Here is a 26,226-nt window from a genome sequence, read left to right as displayed (position 1 = left end):
GCTTTATAGACCTACAGTATTTAAACAGCAGTGTAACATGACAGTGCCACATGCATTGTTGTTTTGGCTCTCATTTGACTGATGCGTCTGCCTGGGGAATGGAATTTAAATAAACTGCACTGAAATGATTTTCTCTGGTGTCTGGTTCTAGACTTCAACAAAATAAGAATAGTGGGCAAATTAACTACACTGAGTTGTTCTGCAGGACTGACAGCTCAACGTAACTTGTGTATGTCGTGCTTGGTAGCAGAGCCACCATAGACTATTATGTAGGTGGTGATGACATATATTAGGAAATCTGCGTGTAACTGAACGAGTAGCTTTTGATACAGACAACCTTTCATCTGCCACAGGATGCACAGTCTCTGCTGGCCTTCTTTTGCAACAGAGTTGCAAATTATATATCACTTCAAGTCCCTGGAAGACGTAATTCACCAAGAACCTTAATGTTTTCGATGCCTTTCAAATACCGACAAGATCATTCTAACAATAAACTAACAATTATTCGTTCTAAACATGAGCCTAAAGTGACTGAAGATGAATCCATTAATCTTAAATCCTGGCTACAATTATTAAACGCCGATATTATTGTGTCGCGTGAAGTCGCTGTTGCATGGTTAAAGTAGACAGCCCACGCGAACAGGAACTGACGTTGTGTCAACGGCTAGATGTACGAGCAAATTTTCCAGCCGTAGGCAGATGTCCAGCTTGAAAGCTCGAATAGTTTGAAGGTGGGATTTGCTAATTATTCACTGATATTATTGTCAAAGAAAGGTGTGTGTTCACTTCTGTTTGCTTGGTCATCGTAAGTTTCAGGCTTTTTTTCTAAGTATATTTAGTTTCGGTTTGCTTGTCGTGTTATTTCTTGGTCGGCGAGTTGAGGTGTAACGTTAGCGTTCCCAAACATTGCACAAATATCGCGTAAAGTTTGTCTGGAACTTTATTTTCTAGGAATTTATTATTTTTACATTTGTCTGTTGTCTTAAACTAGCCCAAATAATTATAAATGTGAAACATTTATTGCCGGCTATCATTTTATTAAATGTTTACGTCTAAAATGACCCTGGCCCTGATTAGCATTTTTACCTGTTCATTTTAGTTAGCTAAGCTAGCGTTAGCTATGTAATATCTTATTTGCTTGGTGGGTAAAATTGGTTCCTAAAAGCTTTCCTGCTAAATAAGCTAGTGAGTGTTTGGTTGTTTTTGTTCTTTCAGTTTTATTTTATAGCTCAATATATTATAACACCACGTTAATCTACGTATATATGATTTGTAGTCTGTCTTGTTCTTCATGTAACTGAGTAGATTTCGCTTGTGAATTATATATTTTTGCTTAATTCGGTAGCTACTTGGTAAGCTATCCTAGCGAGCACATGGATGACGATATGCAGGTGAACGTAACTACAGCGAAAGGCTTTCTTGTACTGCTTTTGATTTTAAAAAATCAGAAATATTTATGCGTCACTTTTTTAAAAGGATGGTTACATTTGAAAGTTCAAAGAACAGCATCGTGTTTGTTATAAGAATGTAAAATTAAATGTTTTAATGTATTAATCTAATTGTTTCAGAATTATCAATATATTTTATGCAAATAATAATCACATTTTAAAAAGTAAACATTATTTGTGTGTTTAAGCTATCTGTTAAAGTGCTGATTCAAGGATCTGAATATAGGAGGAGCTGGTCTCTGGCATACTTTGCATGCGGGTTTTGGAACAGAGCCTGGTACATGTGTCGGCTCAGTTGAATCCCAGTTTCTGGGAAGCTGGCCTGAAAACAATGTTGGTGCTCAGTTTGTTATATAGGTTATAAAAAAATTGTTGGGTCGCTGTGGTCACAGGTTCTAGCAGAATCAAGCAGCTCATTGCTCATGACCATCAGGCAAAAGGAGGACCTTTTTAATGTGCATTTATCTGCCCATTGCTTGGAATGCACATTGTGCATAGGAATTTATCAATTTACCTTTATTGAAATAAAATTGAAAGCTAAACTGAGGGCAACTTGGTATCTGGATTAAGTTTGCTGCAGGACGTTTTTATTTATTTATTTTTGGCTCTGTGGTGTGGGATTATAGGGATGCAGTATGAGTGTTCACACCCTTGGACAGTTGTAGGGTTACTTTTTCCCCAGCCCACAACCATCAGGCTCATGGTTACTAATTTGATAGAACAAAATTCTCATAAATGTGTTTTTTGGCTTGTTGTTGGTTTAGGGTTATTTTATATCATTTTAAATCAGGTCAGGCAGTATTGGTCTAATTCATCCACAAGCTTATGTTGAATTGGAATGAAACTTTCCAAGTACATAAAAAATCAGTTCTCCCCCTTTTAATGTATTGTTATTGTGTTCTTTCAAATGCAGCCTGTGGTCTAGAGGATGTTCATCTTCTGCCCTACTGGCTCCTTGTCTTGGGCACTGCAGCAGCATACTGTGCTTCTTGGATGGCTTTGCTTGGTTTTGGGAAGTACACTGTTTTGTTTGTTTGGCTGAAGCAGTAGAAAACTCAATTTCTAAGCTCAGTGCAATAAAGGACAGGTGCAGCATTAACCTTTTTTTGAAAGCCATACGCATGACATGGGTTATTCATTCTCATCATAAAGATGACTTGTGTACTTTGAACAGCTTTGTAATAGCTTTTTAAGTTGCTTTATGTGGTAAAGAGGCAATAACCTTTGCTGTTTCTTTCTAGCAACACATTCATTCTTCTACTGTGAACTCAAGTTTGTCAATATGGCATAGTCTGGTCCACATTTTATGTGGAATTACCAAACTAGGCCTATATGACACAACTAGTTCATCCACAGTGACACTAGGGTGATGTTGGATTGGGACAGAATCATCAAGGCTTTATATGATTTTGATAGTGTGTTATATGCTAATGCATACATAGAATGTTGTACCAGATATTTCCCTTTGGGTTAAGATGGCTTCCTGAAACATAGCAATGACCAGAATTCTTACACAATAATCACTGCCTCTTTCTAATACAGACACTTAAATTTCCTACATGATTGGTCATCAGTCAGTAGCTTTGGCTCAATAATAGACAGTATTGTGTACTGTAAGTTTTTTTCCTTGGCCTCATACATGACTCTATTGTATGAAACACTTCAATCTTGCATGTATTGATTTCTGATGAGATGAGTCTGCATTATCTAATTGGGAACATTTGACATAATATGGTTTATCCCAAATGGTAATGTAATTTATCCTGCAAATGGTATATTAAAATGGTATGCAAAGGGTGTTAAAATGACATTATCGCTTAGCTTTATCATCTTTTTTTTGTTTGTTTGTTTGTTTTTTCTTCATTCATGACTATCTCCACATATGCCCTATAAATAGGATTGAAATTTGAAATTTACAATCTAATGTGTAGCTGGGGTTAAGCTATTGATGGTGGGAAGATGCAGCAATGCTGGAAAACCTTAGTCTTGCAGCCACCTTAAGCTCAGTTAGGCCTTATGCATTCTACTGGTTGGGAGCTGCTTGTTGTCATAACATTTCTCCAGTTTCACTCCAGTGAAATGTTGCCAAATTCATTTTATCTAAGAAATCCTGAATCCTGCATTTGTCACTGGCACCTTTAACTGGTGACTATTTAATATTTAAGATATTTATTTAATATATTGTCCAATAACTTAGCAGTGCAGTAAGTATGAGTCTGCATATCCATCTGTGATATAGCTATGGTATGTTTTATTCATAGGCCACTAGAGCCTTGTTGACTAGGTTTGGTGATGCAGAACCTCAGTACTGCATCTCAGTTGCCACTAAAAATACTATTTTTGGTATGCACCAATTGTTGACATTTGAATAACTGGTGTTAAGTAATTTTATCTCTCTTTCTCCCCTTCTTTTCTTCTCCCTCACTCCAGTGGTAGATACAAGCTCCTGCTAGAACCCACCTGTGTCACTGTTGGTAGTCCTCCATGTACATGGCAAGTCCAAGCTGACACCATGGCTCAGATATCCAGTGGCAGTGGGTATAAGCTGGATAGGCCAGCCTCTCCACTAGTGGCTCGACCCAAGGGAGCAGTGGGCAAAGAGGAGGCTTTGCGTATGGAGGAAGAGGCTTTGGCTAAATTGCAGCGTGAAAAGAGACCCACACATCTAGCCCCCGTTTCCTCCACAACAGCACATGCTAATGCAGGAGTAGCCTCCACCAGCCAGCTAGAGAAAGACCTTATCGTCTTCCCTGAATCAGAGGCCAAGAAGAAGGCAGAGAAAGACACATTTGCAGACATTGATGTAGAGAAGCTGACTAAAGAGGAACTAGAGAAACTGCTTCTGGATGACAACTTTGGCACCAACAAAATGAGCAGGCCCTCGACTCTATTAGGCTTCAACCTTAGTGCATCGTACCCAGGGGTACACGCGTTCAGTTCAACTCCGTTTCTCTGGACACCTACGCTCTCCACCCCTTCAGGTTCTGGTTTGCCTACCCCAACACATCAGCAGCACTCTGTATTTCCTTCAATGCCCTATTCCAAACCTCCCTGTTCATTCCAGAATGGCATTTCCCCGGCTATGCCATCTTTTGTTCCCCTCCATACCCATCAGACCCCCTTCCTCCCATTTACACCTATCCAGACTGCTGGTCCTCTGGTCTTCCAGCAGCCGGTGGTGACCCCCGAAATGGCTAAGCTTTTTGACAAGATTGCCAGCACTTCAGAATACCTGAGGAATGGCAGGTCTTCCAGTATGGATTCAGAGTCTGTCAGCGTCAAGTCCCTGGAGCCTGTGCCCCAGCTCCCTGAGCCCCCAAGCATGAGCCGCTTTGACTGGCTGGATTTGGACCCTCTCAGCAAGCGTAGAGTGGAGGTGGAAGGTGCATCAAGTGCAATGGGTGGGACTGTAATGGAGGAGTCTGCCCATGCAGGGGACCCCTGGGATGCAGTGCTACGAGATGAGACTGAGGTTGCTGGCAGAAGCAGTCCTCAAGCACAGGAGAAAGACCCATTTGGGAGTGTGGTAAATGCTCAGCCCAGGAGGGCATCTACAGGGATGGCAGTGACCAGGAGTTACTCGATTAACATCCTTGAAACCTCCTCCCACCACAGCCAGAGTAAACAGGTATGCGAACTACTCTTCCTGCTAACTCAGTGACAGCAACCTCCTCTCATTCAGGTAACACAGATTTGGTCAGAATTTTCACTGTCACATCTTTATGGAAAACATTTAATATGGAATGCTACTTTTATAATTGAATAGAACCATTATAGCAGTAGAGGGCAGTGGTGGCTCGGTGTTTAGGGTACTTGACTTGAGATTTGGAGGTTATTGGTTCGAGCCCCGCCGCTGCCGGGCTGCAAATGTTGGGCCTCTGAGCAAGGCCCTTTATCTTCAGTTGCTCCTGTCTAGGTTTGGGCTGTCTGGCAGTATCCTAGCCCACACCTGTGACTGGTGTTGATGGTGTGGTAGTCAGCAGTGGAATTCTGTACCTCTGTTCTATTGTGTATGTTGATGATGATGATTATAGCAGTAGAAATGTGTCCTGATTTAAAAAAAAAAATTGATAACATTAAAATAATTTTCTATATTAGGGTTATTATGCACAAAAAAGCTTTGTATCTTGTTTTTCCTGTTTGCAGTATGAAGTATTTTATTAATCAGGTTTATTGCTTGCCTAGTAAGCTTGCTAATTCATTAGAATTAGGCCTTTGGCTCGTTCCTGCAACCAAATCGTAGGCATGATTTTTGTTTGCGATTAGACGCACCCTCTCATGTTCAATTGCTTGAATGTCAGTGCTATAAATTATATAACTATTATTAACAATATTTAGAATAAACTGAATTTATTTGCCTGGCAATATAGTCTGCTAACAACGTTTGCTAAGCAACACAATAGCAAAAATTGGCTTCTTCAAAGAAAGATGACATGAATACAGAATCCAGTCATTGTGAGGTGGCCATAGGTGTGTGTATGTAACATCTTCGCATCAGACCAATCTGTTTTATAACAGTGAATCTTTGCCAGTATAGAAAATTTTATTCAACCTGACAGTGTATCCAACCTTGCACCACTACCAATTTAATGCTCTGGATAGCCACTAAAACTCCCCCAACAATAAAGATTTGTTTTGGTCAAGCAAAAGGTCTGGTTTTTAACTAAAAATTAACTAATCAGCTTCTGCAATAAATCAATAACAACCTTTTTCTTACTGTATTTTTTCATGGTATTCCATAGTATCTTAAATGGTTTTAGGGCAAGGAGTTTAAAATAGCTTTTGGATATTTCTTTCCTGTAGTAGTAGTAGTAGTAGTAGTACATTGCAGTTTATTTTGTAAGCATGAAATCATGCTCTTTTGGAAGTTTAAAAAAACATTTTAATCTACTCTAAATGTAAAATAAAATGGTTTTATTCAGGCACTGTCTTTCATATGCCAGTTTCCCAATCACAGATTAAACACAAACATACAGTCTTGTGAAAGTGTTGTCCCCTTCCTGATGAGTTTTTTTTATATATATATATATATATATATATATATATATATATATATATATATATATTTTGCATGTTTGTCACACTTAAATGTTTCAGATCAAATTAATTTACATATTAGACAAAGATAACAAGTAAACCCAATGCAATGTCTTTTTATTATTAAGGGGGGGGAAAAAAACAAAAAAAAACTTACATGGCCCTGTGTGAAATTGATTGGGCCACCCTTAGCAGCAATAACTGCAATCAAGGGTTTGTGCTAACTGTCAATGAGTCTTTTACAGTGCTGTGGAGGAATTTTGGCCCACTCATCTCTACAGAATTGTTTTAATTCGGCCACATTGGAGGGTTTTCGTGCATGAACTGCCTTTTTAAGGTCATGCTACAGCATCTCAATCGGATTCAGGTCAGGACTTTGACTAGGTCACTGCAAAGTCTTCGTTTTGTTTTTCTAAAGCCATTGGTGGACTTGCTGGTGTTTTGGATCAGTGTCTGGCTGCAGAACCCAAGTGCGCTTCATCTTGAGGTCACGAACAGATGGACGGACATTCTCCTTCAGGATTTTTTGGTAGACAGCAGAATTTATGGTTTAATTTACCACAGCAAGTCTTCCAGGTCCTGAAGCAGCAAAACGGCCCCAGACCATATTTTACTGTTGGTATGGTGTTCCTTTTCTGAAATGCTGTTACTTTTATGCCAGATGTAATGGGACATACACCTTCCAAAAAGTTCAACTTTTGTCTCGTCAGTCCACAGAGTATTTTCCCAAAAGTCTTGGGGATCATCAAGATGTTTTCTGGCAAAACTGAGATGAGCCTTTATGTTCTTTTTGCTCAGCGGTGGTTTTGGTCTTGGAACTCTGCCATGCAGCCCATTTTTGCCCAGTCTCTTTCTTATGGTGAAGTCATGAACACTGACCTTAACTGAGGCAAGTGAGGCCTGCAGTTCTTTGGATGTTGTTGTGGGGTCTTTTGTGACCTCTTGGATGAGTCGTCGCTGCGCTCTTGGGGTAATTTTGGTGGGCCGGCCACTCCTGGGAAGGTTCACCACTGTTCCATGTTTTTGCCATTTGTAGATAATGGTTCTCACTGTGGTTTGCTGCAGTCCCAAAGCTTTATAACCTTTTCCAGACTGATGGATCTCAATTACTTTGTGTCATTTGTTTCTGAATTTCTTTGGATCGCAGCGTGCTGTCTAGCTTTTGAGGATCTTTTGGTCTACTTCACTTAGTCAGGCAGGTCATATTTAAATGATTTCTTGATTGAGTAATCAGGCCTGTGTGTGGCTAGAGAAACTGAACTCAGCTTTCCAAAGCTGTGATAAACCACAGTTAATTTGTTTTAATGGGGGGCAGCAATCACACGGCCATGTAGGTTTGGATTTTTTTTCCCCCTTAATAATAAAAAGCTTCATTTAAAAACTGTATTTTGTGTTTACTTATGTTAGCTTTGTCTAATATTTAAATTTGTTTGATCTGAAACATTTAAGTGTGACAAACATGCCAAAAAAACAAGATGTCAGGAAGGGGGCAAACACTTTTTCACACCACTGTAGACCTGAAAGAATTGCTAAGACTATGCTTAATCCATGTATAGGCAGCAATACCTCAGTCTTTAGTAAAATTGGGGGGGGAAGGACTACTACACCACTCAAGTAGACCTATGCCCAGTCACAAGGAGGGAGAATCAGGTTTGTGGATTGTTCATCTCTGCATGTTCAAACCTGCTGATGCTGACTTTTGAAATTATCATTAGGCTGGCTCAGAATTGAAGAGACCATTCAAGAATAAATACTTAATGTTGCTATAAATTATGCAAGAGGAAAGAGAGCCATTAGCTTTGTGATGGGTGGGGGTATGCAAGCTTTACCAAATGTGGACTGTCCAGTTTGCATCAAAAGCAAAGAAATTGTGGAGAATGGGCATACTTGCTTAACATTATCTAGAAGTCATAGATTCAGGTTCCTTAGGGGTTTATGGGTGTGTTCAGCTTTTGGTTTGATTAAAATGTAGCATGGTATAATTGCTCTGTTAGTGTGGTTCATTAGAGCAAAGGATAACGGTGCCTTTTAAACTCTTGTGCACCAATTAAGGGGACCCAGACCCCCAAGCATGTTGGTCTCAGTCCATTTCCAAACAAATTAGTGGAGTTTGTTTTGAAGTATGAACACAGTGTGAACCAAAGGCACCAAGTTGACTAAAGAGGAAGTGATTTCACATGTGTAGGCATTTCTTGTATTTTCCTTTATGCTCTTTACTGGCTTTTTGTGAATTGTAACTGGTAAAATATCACCAGGTGTCCACAAGTGTATTTATGTTGGATCACTGTTTTGAAAGCTTGGTTGGAATTATTGTAAGTTATTCTTACAAGATATATGGCGCACAAGTTGTCCAGTCAGGGTATGACCATGTCCATATGGTTACTGTTTTATCTTTTGGTTTGATGATAAATGTCTGTCCTTTCCTGCTATGATCTGGATTAAAGGGACTGAACTACAAATATAAACACAGCCCAAGTCTTTGATTTTCTTTCTTCATGCAGGTTAATGTAATGTACTGCTATAAGAATTCTGTACCTGTTTTTTACTTTCCACAGAAGCAGGAATGTGCAGGGCTAAAGCCTAAAATGATTTGGGTAATCTGCCTTTTGATTTTGATTAACTGGAATTGGAATATTTAATAAATCCTGTTTTTGTTCTTTTTCAGGAGCGCTAACAATATATTGATCTTCTTTCAAGGCATAGGCCAACCCTCTGGATGCAGGCAGTAAAAAATTAATATTGTGACAAGCTAAATAAAAATAAGTAAAAATAGAAAATCAGTAATAAAACTTGTATGAGCATTAGTGAATTAAATATCATTTCCAAATTATTTGAACTTGAGGTTTTTTTTTCCCCCTTTTTTTTTCTTCAGTTATTTAAAACTAACTGCATTACGCTTAGAAAGATGATGCAATTGTCTGAATCCCTTGGGTTTGATTTAAGGCTGCATGATATAATCCATTGAGGTTGTATTACTACATATGGCTGTATGCCTTGCATCATGTTTAAAACTGGCTGTTGAACTCTTTGAATGGCAAAATATATTGCCCTTTGTTATTTTAATCAAAATTTTGGCTTGTTGGATTGTGTAAAATGTAATTTATTGTAATACCTCAATTATAGCAGGAGCTCAAAATATTTGGTCCAGAACAAAAGGCCTCATTTTTGTAGCCTTGTGATACCAGTATTGCAAAGGTTAATATTGTAATAACACTTCTTCTTTTTAAGGAAAAAAACAGTAGTACATTTGCATTGTGTCTCTCTGACTCTGGTTTGAAAATAGTTTGAAGTTTATATTTTTACATTATTTTTAAAACTTGCACCTCATCTTGAAGCGGAAAAGCGTTGACGGACGATAGCTTCTAGGTTGGTTCAGTCTTATTTGCTCCTTGTCCTACATTTAAGTGGCATTTGTGAAACACCATGACATGAATAAAGCAGTATTTCTTGGAGTGAGTGAACCTTTTAGTTCTGTTTCAGGAGGGGGTGAGAGTCCATGTGGGCGTTACTTCCCCGAAATCCCACTTCCTGTTTCATTGTCTTTCTGTTTGAACAGGACAATTCACTGTTCTCACACTTCTCTCTGAGAACTCTGAGCATTTGTGCCCTCTTAGCGGCCTCTTAGAAAGGAAATGCTATCACATTCATGAATAAACCAGTGAGAAAGTGCAAACTGCTTTGGGCAGTAGACACTTTTTAACCCAGGCTGGATTTTCCAAGCCATGTCTGTGTTGGATGATTGAAAGAACCTTAACCATTCTGTTACTGCTCTAGTTATTACCACTGACTCACTGCGTTAGCATTCCTTTCCACTATACACTAGCAGGCACTATGCATGGGCGTGTGGGTACATGCTTCCTCAGTAGAAAAATCTGTGCTAATTAACATCCCCAATCGCTTCATCTGTGATCTCACTATCTTCCCCATCACCCCTTCAGTAAGGTGCCAGCACCAGGACTCTGCTGTTCCTTGTTGCCATAGCAGCCTCTCTTTTTAAAGAGCATGCAAAAAGAGTAACTAATCGCACCTCCACTGCAGCCATGGGTGCAGTTACTTCACCGCTTACTGCACCTGAGTCAAAATCCTGTTTGTTACTGTTCCAATTAAAAGAAGTGCAGCTGAGCCTGCTGTTGACATTACTGGCAGGCTGTGACTCAGACGGCAAATGAGAAAATTGAGTCATTTTCAAGATTGGGATTAGGCTGGTTAATCGGTTATAATGTCTGGTGAATATGTCTTAACAGAGACATTGCCATGCTAATAAACATTTGCCTACAGCTGGTGAACATATAAGACGGCACATAGACAGTGAGAGGCACACACACAATGAGGTCATTCTTCAGAGGTCTTTTTTATAACCATAGTAACTGAGGTATTCTTTCTCTGCTGAAACTGTGTGCCCAGTTTTTAACCATGCATTTTGTCAGAGGTCATTTTATGTGAACCAATTATTCTGTCTGGCTGCCATCAGCCCTTCTTCTCTGGGAAAAAATGTAAGACAAATAAATTAACTTAGTCATTACATCTATAAATAGACTACTGGGTTAGAGTGCGTATATGGAAGTACTGGCTCTTCTGTGACTGCACTGTTACTACCCTCTGTCCTGCCCCTTGATCAAAAGGAAACTGGAATGCCATGTTGCATACCAGGATCTGTAGGCCAGAAAAGAGGCTTTTGCTTTGGAAAGGAAACTGTAGTTTCTGTGAACAGTCTTAGCTTGGTTAGCCAAATTCAGTAACACTGTCTAAATATATTGTAAATCACACTGATCGTGCAGGTCAAGCTTCTAGCATTTTTCTTTCTTTTAGTGTTCGAGTTTGGCATACCATATTGTGCTAATACTAGTCTTTTTCTTAGGAAAATTCAGTGATTTAGCAAAAGAGGTGATGTTTACCCAGTTGTATCATGGTTCAGTTAATAACCTGACTAAAACCACTGCCTTACAAGCAAACATTCCATGCATATTCAGTTTTGAGACTCTGCAGAGAGTGTCAGTTTTCACATTGGTTTTTATAAAAAGTGTTGTTGCTACAATGTCACCCATTTAAAACTTTGTTGCCACAAGATAATTGTATGTGTACATTTCACATTAGTCCAGTGGCTGGGGTAGATGTTAATGCAAACACAGTTTAAGCTTCTAGTTCTGCTGTCACCCACACTGGCTGAATTAAAGCCCTGGTGGCTAGATCAAAGCTGTCTGTCTGTAGCTTAGTTTCATGCTGCATGCAGGTCACTCATTCCATCTTGTGGTTTTGCAAAGAAGTTGCCACATTGGGTATTAGCAATTAGCGTTCTTATGGCTCAAAACTAAAAAGCATTTCCCCTTCTGCATTTTGTAACTGATGAGTTGTTTCTGTGGATTATAAACTTGTTGAGCTAGTTCATACTATTTTCCATTTTTAGAGGCCTAGGACATGGCCTTGCAACATATAAACCTTTAATGTCAATAAACGAAGTCAATGGGAATGCAGAGATTCTATGTAGGCCTCTTGGAAGCAAAATAATTTGTGAATGTGCAAGTCGCAAGATGATTCCTCTTTCTCAGGGGTAATGGCTGTGGCTTCAGCTCTGAACAACCAGACTTGGATTGATCTTACATAAACAGTCCTGGATAGGTGTTTGTCATTTCAGAATGCTTTTCCATAATGCATCTCCAACATTTCTTTTTCCTTTTTTGTAAATAATGAAAACCTTTTCAAACAAGTTGAGAAAAAAGGCAGCATCTTGCTTATATTTTTATTATTAAAGCTGGCCTTTAAATACTAAACATTTTTCTTGCTTGGACTAGGCCAAACTATTGCAGATTTTTAAATTCCTTTTGAAGATGGAATGAACAATAGATATTTCTCCAAGATGGATTATGCTCAGAATAGCTCTACGAAGTGATACTAACTAGGGACACCTTCACTGTTAGAGATTCCTTTACTGGTGTGACATAAAATGTAGTCAAAAAAAGGGTTGGGGGCAGGGAATTGTTTGTGTGCCTTTGACATAACAGTTCATCATTTCAATGGATTACCACATTTTTTGCTCTTAACACACCCACATTCAAAATTCAGTTCTGACCCATTTAGTCCTATTTAAATACTATCAATATAGTTCTCGCATACCAGTATGCATATGGAGACATTAATCATATCAGTAATTTTACAAGTATAGATATCTCTATAAGGGCTAACATCAACTGATATCATTAAATTGATGCATATTTTTGACATGGAATCATATGTCAAGGTTAAGACTGTGTGTGCAATGCTCCTTTGAACCATGTCAAAAATGGTGTTTTTCTAGGCTGTGCAGAAAATTGCAGTTGCATGTCTGTTTGTGTCCTGGGAATAAGAAGAATAAGAAAAGTTAGGAAGAACCATGAACTAAAACTAAAGAAACTGCCAAGTGACCCTTATGTTAAAATACTGTTTTTGTCTGTTTTGGAAAATGTCCACTTAGAGTGCAGACCTAGTCTTGACCTCCATGGCGTGCTATGCAAAATTCTGCTCAAGGGTCCTCCTACCTAACATGTGAGTAATGTAGAACCCGTCTTACTTGACCTGTGAGCTATGTAAGGCCCCTACTACATTTTTACATTTACAGCATTTGGCAGATGCTCTTATTCAGAGCGACTTGACCTGTGAGCCATGTAAGGGGCCCTCATACATGACACACTACATGACTTTGACTTTGAAAGTTGCCCCCCCCCCCCCCCCCCATCACTCTGTATCTGGTGTTCTAATTGGTTGTAGCTTGAAACTGCTCTCACTGCCCGTCATAACCTGGACGCAATGCTTTTCACATGACAGGATTTGGACTCGCTATCGGGTCCAGATATTTAGCATGCTAGATATTTTTTTGGACTCCGCAAGCCTCTTGGATCGCGTCTTTGGATAATTCACTTATAGTGATCAAGAGCTTATTTTCGAGCCCTGAGCAAATGCTGATTTGGCTATGACATGAGGTCATTTACTCCACGACCTCTAAAACCTGTCAGTAAATGTAAAATCTAGGCTAAAATCAAGTAGTGTGTACTCCCCATAAGGGGCCCTCATTCCTTTCCTGTGATCCATGTTTGGCCCCTCCTACCTGATACCTGATCCCTTCCTACCTGGGCTCTTGTACCTGACCCATTAGCCATGTGAACCATTGTCTGTGTTGGTACTGGCTGAGTTTGTAGGTGGATCATTTGAATCTGTGTTAGTACTGGCTGATGATGAGCATCTCCTCTACTGACAAATTTAATCATAGCACCTGTAAATTATAGATAACAATACATACATTTGATTAGCTGCATCTAGCACATTCAACCTGGCTCCCCTGATTTATTTTTAGACATTTTGAAATACATTTTTAACTGAGATATGCATCTATTTTACGGAGTATGCCCAATTAACATTTTGAAATTGAATAATTTAATCAATAGGCTGTCAATTGTTTACTTTCCCTCTTGCATTAGTGCAGAGTTGTAACGAAACCTTGAGTGAGAGATTAGATAATCATTGCCTTGTTTTAAACTCATCTTTTTATGGCATTTAGCTCACACTTTTATGCAAAGTAACTTAGTTATGACTGCGTGCAACTTGAGCAATTGAGGGTCAAGGATCTTGCTTAGCATATTTCTAAAAGTTCCATAAACAGTTTTGTCATGTGCACAAAATTGCTATAATGAATAAATAAAATCGGTTGCCAGTTCTATTGTACGGTATCCAATACCAGAATATTTTTCATATGGAGTACTTTAAAATGAAGCACTTGAGATTCTGTAGGCATTTAGTGCAGGTTACATTTCTTCATTTAGCATCTGTTATTACCTTTGATCTGCTGAAAGAAGAAATTTTGTACTGTAAAATGTAGAAATTATAATTGGTTTTGTAATTGTGTTTTTAATGCATTAAAGCTATTTTGAGTTTCTTAGCCTTGAATCTTTTGTAGCCTTTTCTGATTTGAGGATTACTCATTTCCTTCCTAGAGGAAGCCTTTTGACATTCCTCACATTTCTCTATATCCTTTGCTTAATCCAAAACAGTCTCCCTCAATACTATATTGTTGATGTTGTCAACTATCATTACATCACATCCTGAATAAGAAACACTACACATTATGTATAACAGACAGTTTAGGAACTAACAAATAATTAAAATATAATTTTCAGATTCTTATGGGTTCTGTTTACATGTTCTTTATAACATGATTCCACGCTGTTTGCATGGTCTTATGCATGCTCATTCAATTGTCTTTATTTGCCCATGTCCTTTTTATGTTTGTTTTGCAGGTCAGTAAGGGGAGTGGGAACGTGCTCACAAAGTACGCCGCTTTACAGGAAATGGAGGCCCAGAACCTAGAAGTCATAGCTTTCTGTGAAGACATTGCAAAGTAAGTCATATGACGTGAAGAAGGAAGTGTGTGTAAAATGCGAGATCCATAGCCTCTGCATTTGTCGTCGCACAAGTGTGAAGTCCATAGAGGCCATTTCTCTGGGTGCAGAAGTGAGGCTGCTGCTATTGAAATTGCTTTGGCTTATGTGTACAGTGCTGTACATCATCTTAGTGGCTGACAGTCACTTGGTATGAGGCATAAATAAAGTAAACGTTTCCACCCGCAAGGAATTTTTATTTATTTATTTATTTATTTATTTAATAATTTGTTTTTCTGTTCCCTTTATAGGTTGAAGTCAAAGTTCACTTATGATGACCTCTTTACCAATCCTGGATATGTACTCAGCCCAGTGATCTTCCAGCGGGATGTGGGAGGGGACAGTAGCAGCAGTGTGAAAGTCTCCATTGAGATTTCTGAATCCCAGCAACCTGTGACCTTCACCTGTGATGGTAAAAGTTATCTTTAGAGATTTCCTGAGCCTGCAGCACAAGCCGGCTAGAACGACAATTACTTTATTTCACATTAAAACAGTCAACACTGACAACTCATTGACAGTTGCTAGCAGTATAATGCTCCTCTGAATGTGACTAGCAGTCTCAAATGTAGAATTACATTCACTCTTCGCATAGCTGGCACAGTGTGTCTGCTGCCTAGACTGATACTTTATCCTAGGTTTCTGTTGTCTTTCCTTTGACTGCTCAAATGTCTTTTTCTTATTGGCTGACTAGCTTCATGAAAGTGCCTCTCTGCTAGCTGCAGAGGCCCTTGTTTGTATCTCTGAGAGGTGACGGTGTTCTGCAGACCACTGGGCCTCTCACTTTTGTGTGCTGTTCCTGGCCACCTCAGTGCTGGCAGAAAGTCAAGATGGGCCTTTTGTGCTAGGGAATTTCTGTGCTGCTGCTTAGGTCCCTGGATGTTGCTTTGTCCCAGATGAGCCCAGAAACCAGCAAAGAAGCATTTCATGACCTAGACTTGCTTCACAGACAGTTGGCGTTTTTGTGCAAGGAAGTTCCTTGCTCACGAGCCATTAAATCACCCCTCCTAAAACTAGCACTCATGTTTGTTTGATTTACATTCACCACCATGTAACATAATAGACTTCAGTTCTTTTGAGCAGTTCTTTTGAGGAATTTCATGAAAAATGGTCTACACATTTTTCTTTCCTTTCCTTGTTTCTTTCTCTCATACTCTGTAGTGCTGGGTTGGTGTTTCTTACCCACTGTCATTTAATTTCCATTCTCCAGGCTTATGGCTCATGGTGGGCGCGAACCATGGGGTCCTGTACCATTGCAAACACCTCATTTTGCAGCACTGGGTTTCTTCACTTTTTACACATTTGTTTCCTGAATCTCTGTCTGGAAGGGAGTTTTTTTTCGTTGGGTTTTTGAAGTTTGTTTTAGATGCTTAGCTATGTGTAAGGTGAGAATGTTGGGTAGCAGCGCCATGCATGCTTTGGCATGAAAACGCAGGCTTTGCTTGTGAATAAGTGGAATAAGATTTAGAATGAACCATATTAACTGTCTCAGTAGTCCCATTCCAGATTGTCAGACTCTCCCTTACCACTAAATACCAAAGTTGAAAAAGAAATCAAAGCTAGTTGTTTGTTTTGGGTTTTTTTTTTCTTTGATTTTTGTTGGAAACTTGTGTAATTGTCAGCTCTTTTGTGCTCTAATAGGCTCACCCATGCTGTGTCCTGGCAAGATGCCTCCTGGCAGCAGATTGAATATGAAGTTTCTCATATGAGATGTGAATTTCAAGATTCCTCTTGCTCTGCTTATAGTGATTCCCTTATAATTCCCTTTGTTTCCAAACCCCAGACATTACCCGACATTCCACCACAATGTACACTAGCATCTCACAATTTTTCAAACCTGCACCAGATTTGCCAATAATGGGCACGTCCTCCACACCTTTTGATGGAGGATGGGGAGGGGTTGAGTCAGGCAGACAGGAATGAAAGTGAGGTAAAGCCTAGCCTACTCTGCCCCAGTTCAGATTAAATGTCAGGGCTTTAAGTGTGTTCTGCTAAGGGGTCTGAGATCTGTTATTGCTGCACCCTGGTGTGCCCAGTGGGGTGGCATGGAAACACTTGGGCACTAGTCTATGAAGAACATTATTACTACCAGGTTTTGTTATTGTCCAGTGTTTGAGAGCTGGAGCATTCTAATGCCTGTTTCATTTTGGATCATTTCATAAGTTGTGGTTTACCTCCACAGTTGTTTCCTGGATTTGTCTCCTGGATGTATGTTTTTCTCTCTAATGAGAAGCATTTATACTTGAATAAGTTGGCCTTCTTTTAAGGTTATGCTTTCAGTGGAGCCCTAGAGAAGGTGTTTAGTTTGGTACCTAAGATCACTGTCCTTTTAGGCCAAGACATTATGCATCAGTTCTTCCCTTTCAGCATATGAGTAATGAAATGAAGAAATAAAGCAACATAAGTTAGACTCTAGGATCAAATGAAAGCATTCTTTTTTGTACCTTGTTGCAAGGCTTACTTATACATAGTGTAAGGGACCAAACCCATGATGCAAATTTGTTCCTTTGTAATTTAATATGAACAGTACCTACATCATGTATTCAAGCTTATATTATTGTGTTAGACGATGGTAACTCGGTCACTTTAATAGGGCCTGACATCAACTGTTATCTGATGATAAAGCCACTGTGTAATATTTTTATTGTATTAAAATGTTTATTTAATATCAGGGAGATTACAATTAAATTCTGTTAAATTGTATTTATTTATAGTGTTTTTAACAACAGACTTTGCCTTAAAGCAGCTTTCTAGAAACCCCTAGGGGACAGTTAACCTAGTGTTCAAATAGTACTTTTGAAACTTGAATTATGTTACTCCATTGATTTTCTTTTCTATTAATATGACTACTTCAGACTTTATAACCTGGAACTGAATGTTTCTAGATGGTTTATGATGGCATTTATTTAGTGTAGAATGTGACATCCCTTTCTTTTCTCTACATTTCTACTTCCTTTTTCACTTTTTTGCTCTCTTTCTTCATCATTTTCTGTCAATGTCCATCCACCATGTTTTTACCCCTTGTGTCTTTCGTTTCTGTTCTCCTGGTCATTCCCTTGTGTTCTCCGTGTTTTATAGTGAGTTCGCCAGTGGAGCTGCTGATCATGCAGGCTCTCTGCTGGGTCCATGATGACTTGAGCCAGGTGGACATCAGCAGCTATGTCCTTAAGGTGTGCGGGCGTGATGAGGTCCTGCAGAAGTAAGCCCTGCCTTCATTCTACCTCCCTCACTTTCACAAGGCTTTAGCAGCCAGAAATGAAAGGGGAAAGACAAAATGAACAGCTCTATGAAGAACGGACAGGTTATAATTTCAGAACTTGTAATATAAGGTAACTGTAGGATTCACATTAATATTTGTAGGATACTTCATGATATAGAATTCATTCTGAATTAGAAAATGTATAGGATCTAAGACTTTCTGTAAAGAAGGTTTCCTAAATTAACATTGCACTTGTTATTTTAAAAATGTCATACAATAGATTTCTAAGATGAGTTTGAAATAAAGTGTACAAGCCTTTAAGAAATTCTCTTGTGTCTATGCAGAATATTGTTGGTATTGTTGCTAGATGAGAGCCACACAAAAATCAGCTAATTCAGGTAAAACATAAAATAGGGAATGTGATGGCACCTTGAATTGCTAAATTGGTAGGATTTCTATTCAAATTGCACCTTTATTATAATATTGGCCCCATATCAATATTGTTGGATAATTGATTTAGTATTACAAGTATTATTATTATTATTATTATTATTATTATTATTTTTGAAAGAGTTCAGTATTTTACTTTTACTTTGTGCAATTACGATGGCATATTAACTTTTCTTTGTATGTAATGTAATGAACAACTATGTTTTTCTTTCTGTGAACAGAACACCTTTTAAAATGTACCTCTAGTCCAACAAAACTATCATGGATAACAGGAATGAAAACTAAACACCACTTCTGCGACTGATCTTATTTTCATAATGCTAAATGCTTAATTCTTGTTGTTTGTGACATTTTTTAGCTGTTCACAAAAAACTGAACTTCTTTTGACATAATTTAATAGCAGCAGAACATGTCAGGTTCTATGGAGGTGTTAAGGGAAGTACCTATAACCTGAATCACTGTGAAGTCATTTAATTCCAGCTATCCAAAGGGACCTATTACAGTTGTGACCTTACTTCTGATTTAAGTGATTATGGAGGTGCGAAATGGCAGTTTTATGGCGCTATTCCATACCCCATTCTGCCTTAGATTCTGTACATAATCATTGTAATAGTAAACACATTAGAACTGGTCCACCTATGTCTTGCAACACTTTGTGCTTTAGTGCATTGCATGCATTGTATGATGCCAATTGTGTGCAGTCATCTGTATTACACGAGTTCTTTCACATACACGTGCTGCCTAGTCCAATGGAAATACATTTTTATATCGGTCCTCATGACCAAAGAGTAAACAATGGGAGATTTTAGTTTCTTTATTAAGGCTGACCTACTTGCAAGTATATGTGTAATGGAGAGAGGATTTCTCAGTTTTCAGACCTTATTAGTTTTCAGGAATTATTAAATGTCTTTCTTTAATCAAAAGCATCGTCTCCGTGTCTGTGTCTGTGTCTGTGTGTCTGTGTCTGTCTGTGTGTCTGTATCAGCTTTTCTTTTGATGTTCTCATTCCCTTGTGGATCTTTTTCAATGTTGGCCCTCTTTACTTCATCAGATCTTAGCAAATGTATTCTATACGCTTTGGTAGTGGCCAAAATCAAGTTCATATCTTCTCAACAGAGGTGAACATTCTTGGCTGTCATATGAGTCAGTATTTTACTAAGGCTCCTTGGCCAAACCCAGGTGTGATTTTGATTCATTTTTGACCCCGTTAAATAAACAACTTTTATTTTTCCGTATTGTTTCTGGTTGCTTTCCAGAGTTGGATGAATCCAAACATCAGTCATTTAAATACAGGGAATCAGAGCGTACATCTAAAAATAAACCTTAAGGAACAATGAAGTGGCTTTGTGGAGAGCAGTGGGCCATTACAGCAGTGTGTTCCAGCCTTCAGGAATGCTAGGAGTCAATGTTCAGATGGGCTAAATGTTGTGCATCACATTCTGAATTGTATACTTCATGTGGTTTTCCACTCAGTTAATGTGTCAGCCCTGACGGCAGCCTGACTCATCTCTTCCGTCCTTAGCAAGTATAGCCTGGGCAGCCATGAGTACGTGCAGGGCTGCCGGAAGTGGGAGACAGAGATCCAGCTACAGCTCTTGGCCCACACTGCCATCAGGAGAGACCTGGCCCGCACGGTATGCCTGGGCACCCACCAATGATGGTCCCCATCGCCACAGCGCCAGCTGATGGTGTTTCCTCCACAAATGCTAGGCCTGTTGCCTAGCCACATTTAGAATGGCTACGGATTCTAACAGTTTACAGAGCAAATTTCTGAAAGTACTGTAAAAGCACTGGATGATTTTAGGGTTTGGTTCTGAAGTGGATCACAGTTTCACATAACCCTCAGGTTTTCTTGAGTACTGCTTCCTGAGCTCGTGCTTCCTCCATGTGTGCCAACAGGCAGATGACGATGCATCCTCCATTGAGTTGGAGAAATACCAAGACCATCTGGAGAGGCCATTTAAGGAGACAGTCACAAGGTAGAAATAGGAATGTGCCTTGTCTTATCTCCTGGCTTCCTGAAGGCCAGGCCATCAGGAACAGCCTTTGAAGCTGCTGATCTTGCCTGCTGACATTATGCCTTTCACATGTAATCTCTACCATTTTCCTTTCTCCAGAGAGAGCCTTGCTGAATATTTAGACTCTTATCACAATCAAGTCAACATTTGCCTGCAGAATGAGGTACCCAGTTATGCTTGCATAAGTTTTGGCATGCATGTGTGTTATAGCAAAAGTATGAATTTGTATAAAGGACTGACTAAAGAGCTCTCTTTCTCTTCGATGTTTTCCTCTTCTTGCTTTTTTCGCTCAAATCAGAGCACGCAGTATAAAACAGTAGATCGTGTAATCCAGGAAGTGAAAAATATTTGCTCTGCGTTGGAAAAGGTGGAAACAGCAGCCATCACTGATGCTGTAAAAAGACTGAAGCATTCGGTCAACCTCCCTAGAACCCGCTCCCCAGAGGTCAGATCCTGTAACACAACAGTGCTATGCAGTGCTTTCAAACATTCAGAGCTCAAAAATATATATGTATATAAAAAGAGTGTATATTTATTGTTCTTTATTTAACAGGCTGGTGCCAAATCTGTGACTTCAGCCAATGGTAAGCACACCACCAATGAACAAAACCATTTAAACCAAATTTTATTTCATAGTTTAAAGTTGCAATAACATTATTTTTGACTTATGTCTTGGCTGAAACCTTTTTTTAAATGTTTGATGTAATATAGAATTTAAAAAATGTCTAAAAGGGATTTTATTGCTGAGGACATTAAAGTTGTTTCATAATTTAGTTGTTGATCATATTAAATGTCACATGCTGCAACTTTAAGTGACTAGTAGAGTCCCTAACCAACACCCACTGTTTGTAGGTTATGCAAGGCAAGTGGAGGAGTGCATGGACGTCCTTACAGACGCCGTATATGACCTGGCAAAGCTCTACCTGTGCTCTTTCTGCCCAGCGTCTCCTGACTATGTGGAGCAGGATCCCCCAGAAGAGCAGAGAGAGAGCAGGGAGGCCTCTGACACTACTGAGCATGTGCAGTTCACGCTCTTTGCCATACATGACATTTCTGCTGCGTGGGTCAGCAGGTAGGACGCTGTAGTTCCTATCTAAAATACTCCTGTTGTTGTGGGAGATTTTCACTTTCATTAGGTTTGCTTTCCTTAATTTTTAGAAATGGGGGAAAATGTTGTCATTTTGTCCAGAATGAAGCAACATGACTGGTCTTCAATCTTCTGAAGTTCACGTTACTCAACTGTTGCACTCCCTTCATTGGCTTCCAGTGGCTGCACACATCACATGTAAATTCTTGGTGCTTGCCTACAAAGCCAAAAATGGACCAGCCCCTCCATACATGAGGTCAATGGTCAAAGCCCGATCCATACCTCGAGTACTTCGAACCTCAAGTACGGCTCAGCTTGAAATACCATGCTTCAAGTCTTTTGGAAGATAAGCAGACTATTCTCTGTCCTGGCTACTAGATGGTGGAATAACCTTCCGCTTGCTATCCGGACAGCAGTCCCTTGCAGTCTTCAAACGCAGACTGAAGTCCCAACTATTCGTGGAATATTTAAATGACCACTGATCCTGCTCCTATATTGACTAACTGGAACTAGTACTTAATTTAGGGTCTTTTTTTTATTACCCTGATGTTGTCTGACAAGCTCTTGCACTTATTGTTTATTGCACTTATCATTGTCTAAGATGGACTTTATGCATTTTGTACCTCTAGGCATCAGCATTGATCCCTATATTTCTACAGTATTCTAGATCATTGGTATACTAGATTCGAACCTACTCTCGCTAGGATTTATTCTATGAGTAAATGACAAAGCACTTTTGTAAGTCACTCTGGATAAGAGCCATGGATAACCATATTTAGGGACCATATTTAGTCCCTAAATTGGATAAAGAATTTTTTTTACCTCACTCAAGTAAAAATTCTCTAAAATTTGTAATATTTTTATTATAAGACATTCTATAACCTTTTTTTGGCTCGTCTATTCCAAGGGTGAAAACAATTAAGGACACTATATTTACATACGTTATTGCTTTAGCTAATACAGAATAATGAGCGATGTTAACCTAATATTCACGTGTCACTTTGTATGAGTCCGATTCAAGTATGGAGTCTCTAGATAAAAGTTCAAGTAGTGTCTCAAGTCGCATGAACAACCAGAACGTATGAGGTTGCTTGTGGCTTAAACTAACGTGCTTTCTCAATCGCGAAGACATGGGATAGTGCCTGAAATGTAAAGTTGAATTTAAATTTAACACTATCGGTATCTAACAAGAAAATGGCAGTAGGGCAATGGAGCATGTCGCTAACTAGATACAAAAGCTAGTAACTCGCTACTGCTTATAATGGTGGCAACCTATGGAACTTACTAGAGAAAGTATGTAGATAATTTGCTATCAGTCTAGATGGCTAGCATACTTTTTAATTCAAACAGACTAACTCGCTATGTAGTTAGCTAACTAACTTGCTGTCCGTAAGAACCTTTTGGTGTGTGTGTTTAAGATGTCTAAGAAAGTTGGACTTCGTTTCATCAGTGTCCTTTATTTTGATGGTTCATGTAGTCTTACATGTAGCACTTCGACTATGTTGATCTTTGTACCTGAAGATGATGATTAATAGCTCAAGTTCGCGTGCTGAAGTGCTGAACACTGCGCATGTCCGTCGTAGTACTGACAGACAAGACGCTCGCGTGACATGAGAGAAGAAAATGTATTCAAAACAATTGGTTATATTGGGGGGGGGTGGGGGGTTGTTGTTTTTTTTGGGCCCACTTCAATTTCACGAGTCCAGTCGCGAGTTACACACAGGTCGAGTCGAATTTTTCAGAATACGTCATAAGTGCGACTCGAGTTCTAGTCCCTGAGTCCAGTGTCCATCTCCGACTTGTCACTTGCCTGAAATATGAGTGTCATTGAATGAAGATTTTTGGGCGGGTTATGATGGAAATATTATTTATTTGATAGGACTATTGCTCTGAGTGAGCCTCAAGCTTCCAAATGCTGAGGAAGACTACCACTTGAAGTTTTTCAGTCTTCCTCTTCAGTTTAAATTTAACTGTTTATTCTTGTAAAAAGCCAGGTCATCCTGCATTTATTACATTTGAATCTTTGTGCCGTTGATCTTTTATGGCTTGTTGAAGAGCCTGTCAGTGGGACTTATGTTCTCTTTAACAACATGGTCAATCTACAACTGCAAAACTATGCCAGTGGTGCATCCTTCTGTCATAGCTAAGGGATGGACTGCCTAAATTGTTCAAATTTCCTTTGTTTTTTTTAGTTGTAAATGGCATTAATTATGAAAACTCCCTCAGAACATTTATCTGGAAGGGTAAGAATTCTCATAGCACTACTAAAAAGTAATTTGTTAGAGCAGTAATTTGTGTATCCTGGCCTTTTGATAATTATTGCAAAGGCCAGTATTACAGTAACAATTAAAAACAGTATATTGTGTGGACCTACTATAACCACTTTAAACTCTCACTGTGAAATCTAAGATTGTTATGCTTTAAAGATTTTACTTCAGGTAAAGAAGCATGGACTTTAACTGTTATATACAACGTGAGCCTTCTAGGAAAATGATTAATGTTAAATTTAAGATATAGTTTTCCCTTGGGTAAGCTGCAGGTGACTGTTCTTAAAACTTCAATGTGTGTTCACTTGCATTGATAATAATGCCACTCAGATTTGCTGCCAAGAAAGAAAAACTGTAACTTCATTCCAAGCCTTGCTGACTGACTACAAGGAGCCTGAATGCAGAGCCTCACCCAGTTGCTGGCCTACTTTATTTACCTCCTGTCAACAGTGGCACATATCTGCTATGGCTGAAATGGACTCGGTCACTGATTTCCATTCCATGCTACAGAGCAGGACTGAAGAGTGGCACATCTGGCTGTTATGCAGGGTCACGGTGCCTTATACTGTTTGGAGCTAGAGTCTCCAGAACTCCAAATTAAAGGCCAACTTGTCACTGGGAGAGTTTTACCCCTAACTCTTTCTCCATGCGGCTTCATCCAGGCAAGCCTGTTTTAGCACCGGGGTATATTTTTATAAGCCATATCAAGAGAGAACATACCAAGTGTATGTACTTCTCCTCACAGTGTTACTCATGCTATTTAAATATATTTTGGTTTATAAAAAGCCTTGCCAATTTACAGAAATATGGTGTGCCATTTCAGTCATGGTATGTGTTGGTATGCGATCTGTGCAATATGTTCTTGTTGCTTGTACCATCTGTTTGATAACATGCAGTATTATTTAAGCAATTTTGTGCAGGTTTGTATATGATTGACTAATCCCCATGTATTAGTCAGCGTGGCACTTCATTATGAGATTTGAGAAAATTCCAGAGCAGGTGCAGATGTGTAATTTGTCCCTTTCATCTTCATGTAGTTATGAAAAATATTACCTGATGTGTTCCCTGATGCACAACGGCCGTAACCTCTTCAAGCCCATCCAGTCCAAGAAAGTCGGGACCTATAAGAGCTTCTTCTACCACATCAAATGGGATGAACTGTAAGTGAGCTGACCTGTGCTAACAAAAAAGAAAGATTTCTGAATTTGGTGAAAACAGTAGTATACATGTACCCATAAGACTGTAACCTTTTCTGCACCATTTCACTGCGAGTTATACTGTGTATGACTATGTATGTGACGAATAAACCGAACTTGAACTTGAACAGTTCTGCTCATGATGGGCTATCATTCCTTTTCATTCAGGATAAACTTCCCCATCTCAGTGGCCTTGCTACCACTGGAGACCATGTTGACACTCTCTCTTTACGGCATTCTTAACCAAAATGCCAACAACTCACCTGATACCAACAGGCAGCGCAAGGGACCAGAGCTTCTGGGCAAGGTTACCATGCCTCTGTTTGATTTCCGGCGGTAAGGCATAAAGTAACTCCTATAGAACATTTACTAAATATGTCTCATTGGTTTCAATTATTTATTTCTCTTATGGAGCAGCCGCATGTCATTATTTCCCATCTGTGTGTGAAGTGGCTTAGAATGCTGTTGGGTTCCAAAGTGCAGATGTTTGTGTTTCAGGGTGCTGTCTCGAGGGACTAAGCTGCTGAGTTTGTGTACGTCTCATCAGACATTGCCACCAGCAGTTGGAGGGAAGAAGAAGAGCCAGACAGAGAGAATCATACTGCAGGTAGATCATGACACACTAATCTAACAGCGCGCTCTCGCTCTCTCACACTCACACTTTGCTGCATCCACTGAACTTCCACATGACCCCTCACAGGTAGACTTCCCTAGTCCAGCAGTGGATGTGCTCTACGTAGGTCCCCAGGAAGCCAGCTGCCCCGACCCGCAGACTCTAGAGACGCTTGATCCAGACATCCAGAGAAAGATCGAGAAGCTTTGTGGCCGGGTGTCTGCTTTCGGGTATGCAAACAGCAGGGGAAGGCCATGCCGATATGCCCTAAGGTTACACTTGGAGCCCTGGTTCAGAATCCAAGGGCTCCTTAAGAACAGTGGAGCTGGAGTTGACCTGAAAATTTGCATGATTTGCTGTAAAATACTGACTGAAAGCATATGTAATTAAAGTTTTTAGATTTAGTGGTAGTGGTAGCTTTAGTGGTGGATTTGGTGGTAGTGCTTGTTCAAGCCCCACCACTGCCAAGTTTCCACTGTTGGGCCCCTGAGCAAGACCCTTAACCGTCA

General features: G+C 39.5%; 1 protein-coding gene across 3 annotated transcripts in view; it reads left to right on the top strand.

Annotated features, from left to right (window-relative positions):
• The first annotated feature begins 656 nt into the window (after positions 1-656).
• Positions 657-26,226, top strand: part of pik3c2a (phosphatidylinositol-4-phosphate 3-kinase, catalytic subunit type 2 alpha) — a 34,932-nt gene continuing 9,362 nt past the window's right edge. Inside the window, exons 1-15 of one of the 3 annotated variants that reach the window (XM_027008793.3) lie at positions 657-731; positions 3,879-5,076; positions 14,750-14,850; positions 15,142-15,302; positions 17,966-18,086; positions 20,059-20,170; positions 20,436-20,515; positions 20,654-20,717; positions 20,853-20,999; positions 21,108-21,138; positions 21,407-21,626; positions 24,946-25,068; positions 25,273-25,440; positions 25,603-25,711; positions 25,805-25,947. In XM_027008793.3, the coding sequence (XP_026864594.2) occupies positions 3,961-5,076; positions 14,750-14,850; positions 15,142-15,302; positions 17,966-18,086; positions 20,059-20,170; positions 20,436-20,515; positions 20,654-20,717; positions 20,853-20,999; positions 21,108-21,138; positions 21,407-21,626; positions 24,946-25,068; positions 25,273-25,440; positions 25,603-25,711; positions 25,805-25,947 (2,696 nt within the window). In that variant the 5' untranslated portion in view covers positions 657-731; positions 3,879-3,960. Of the gene's footprint in view, positions 732-754; positions 775-3,878; positions 5,077-12,956; positions 13,005-14,749; positions 14,851-15,141; positions 15,303-17,965; positions 18,087-20,058; positions 20,171-20,435; positions 20,516-20,653; positions 20,718-20,852; positions 21,000-21,107; positions 21,139-21,406; positions 21,627-24,945; positions 25,069-25,272; positions 25,441-25,602; positions 25,712-25,804; positions 25,948-26,226 lie in introns of those variants that run through there. The other 2 variants (XM_027008794.3, XM_081715549.1) reach the window with 2 other exon arrangements.

This window comes from Electrophorus electricus, chromosome 6 (genome assembly GCF_041902795.1).
Source record: "Electrophorus electricus isolate QZ-2024a chromosome 6, ASM4190279v1, whole genome shotgun sequence".
Classification (NCBI taxonomy): Eukaryota; Metazoa; Chordata; class Actinopteri; order Gymnotiformes; family Gymnotidae; genus Electrophorus; species Electrophorus electricus.
The sequence above is the reverse complement of the archived record's forward strand: the minus strand, read 5'-3'. Positions and strand labels throughout refer to the sequence as shown.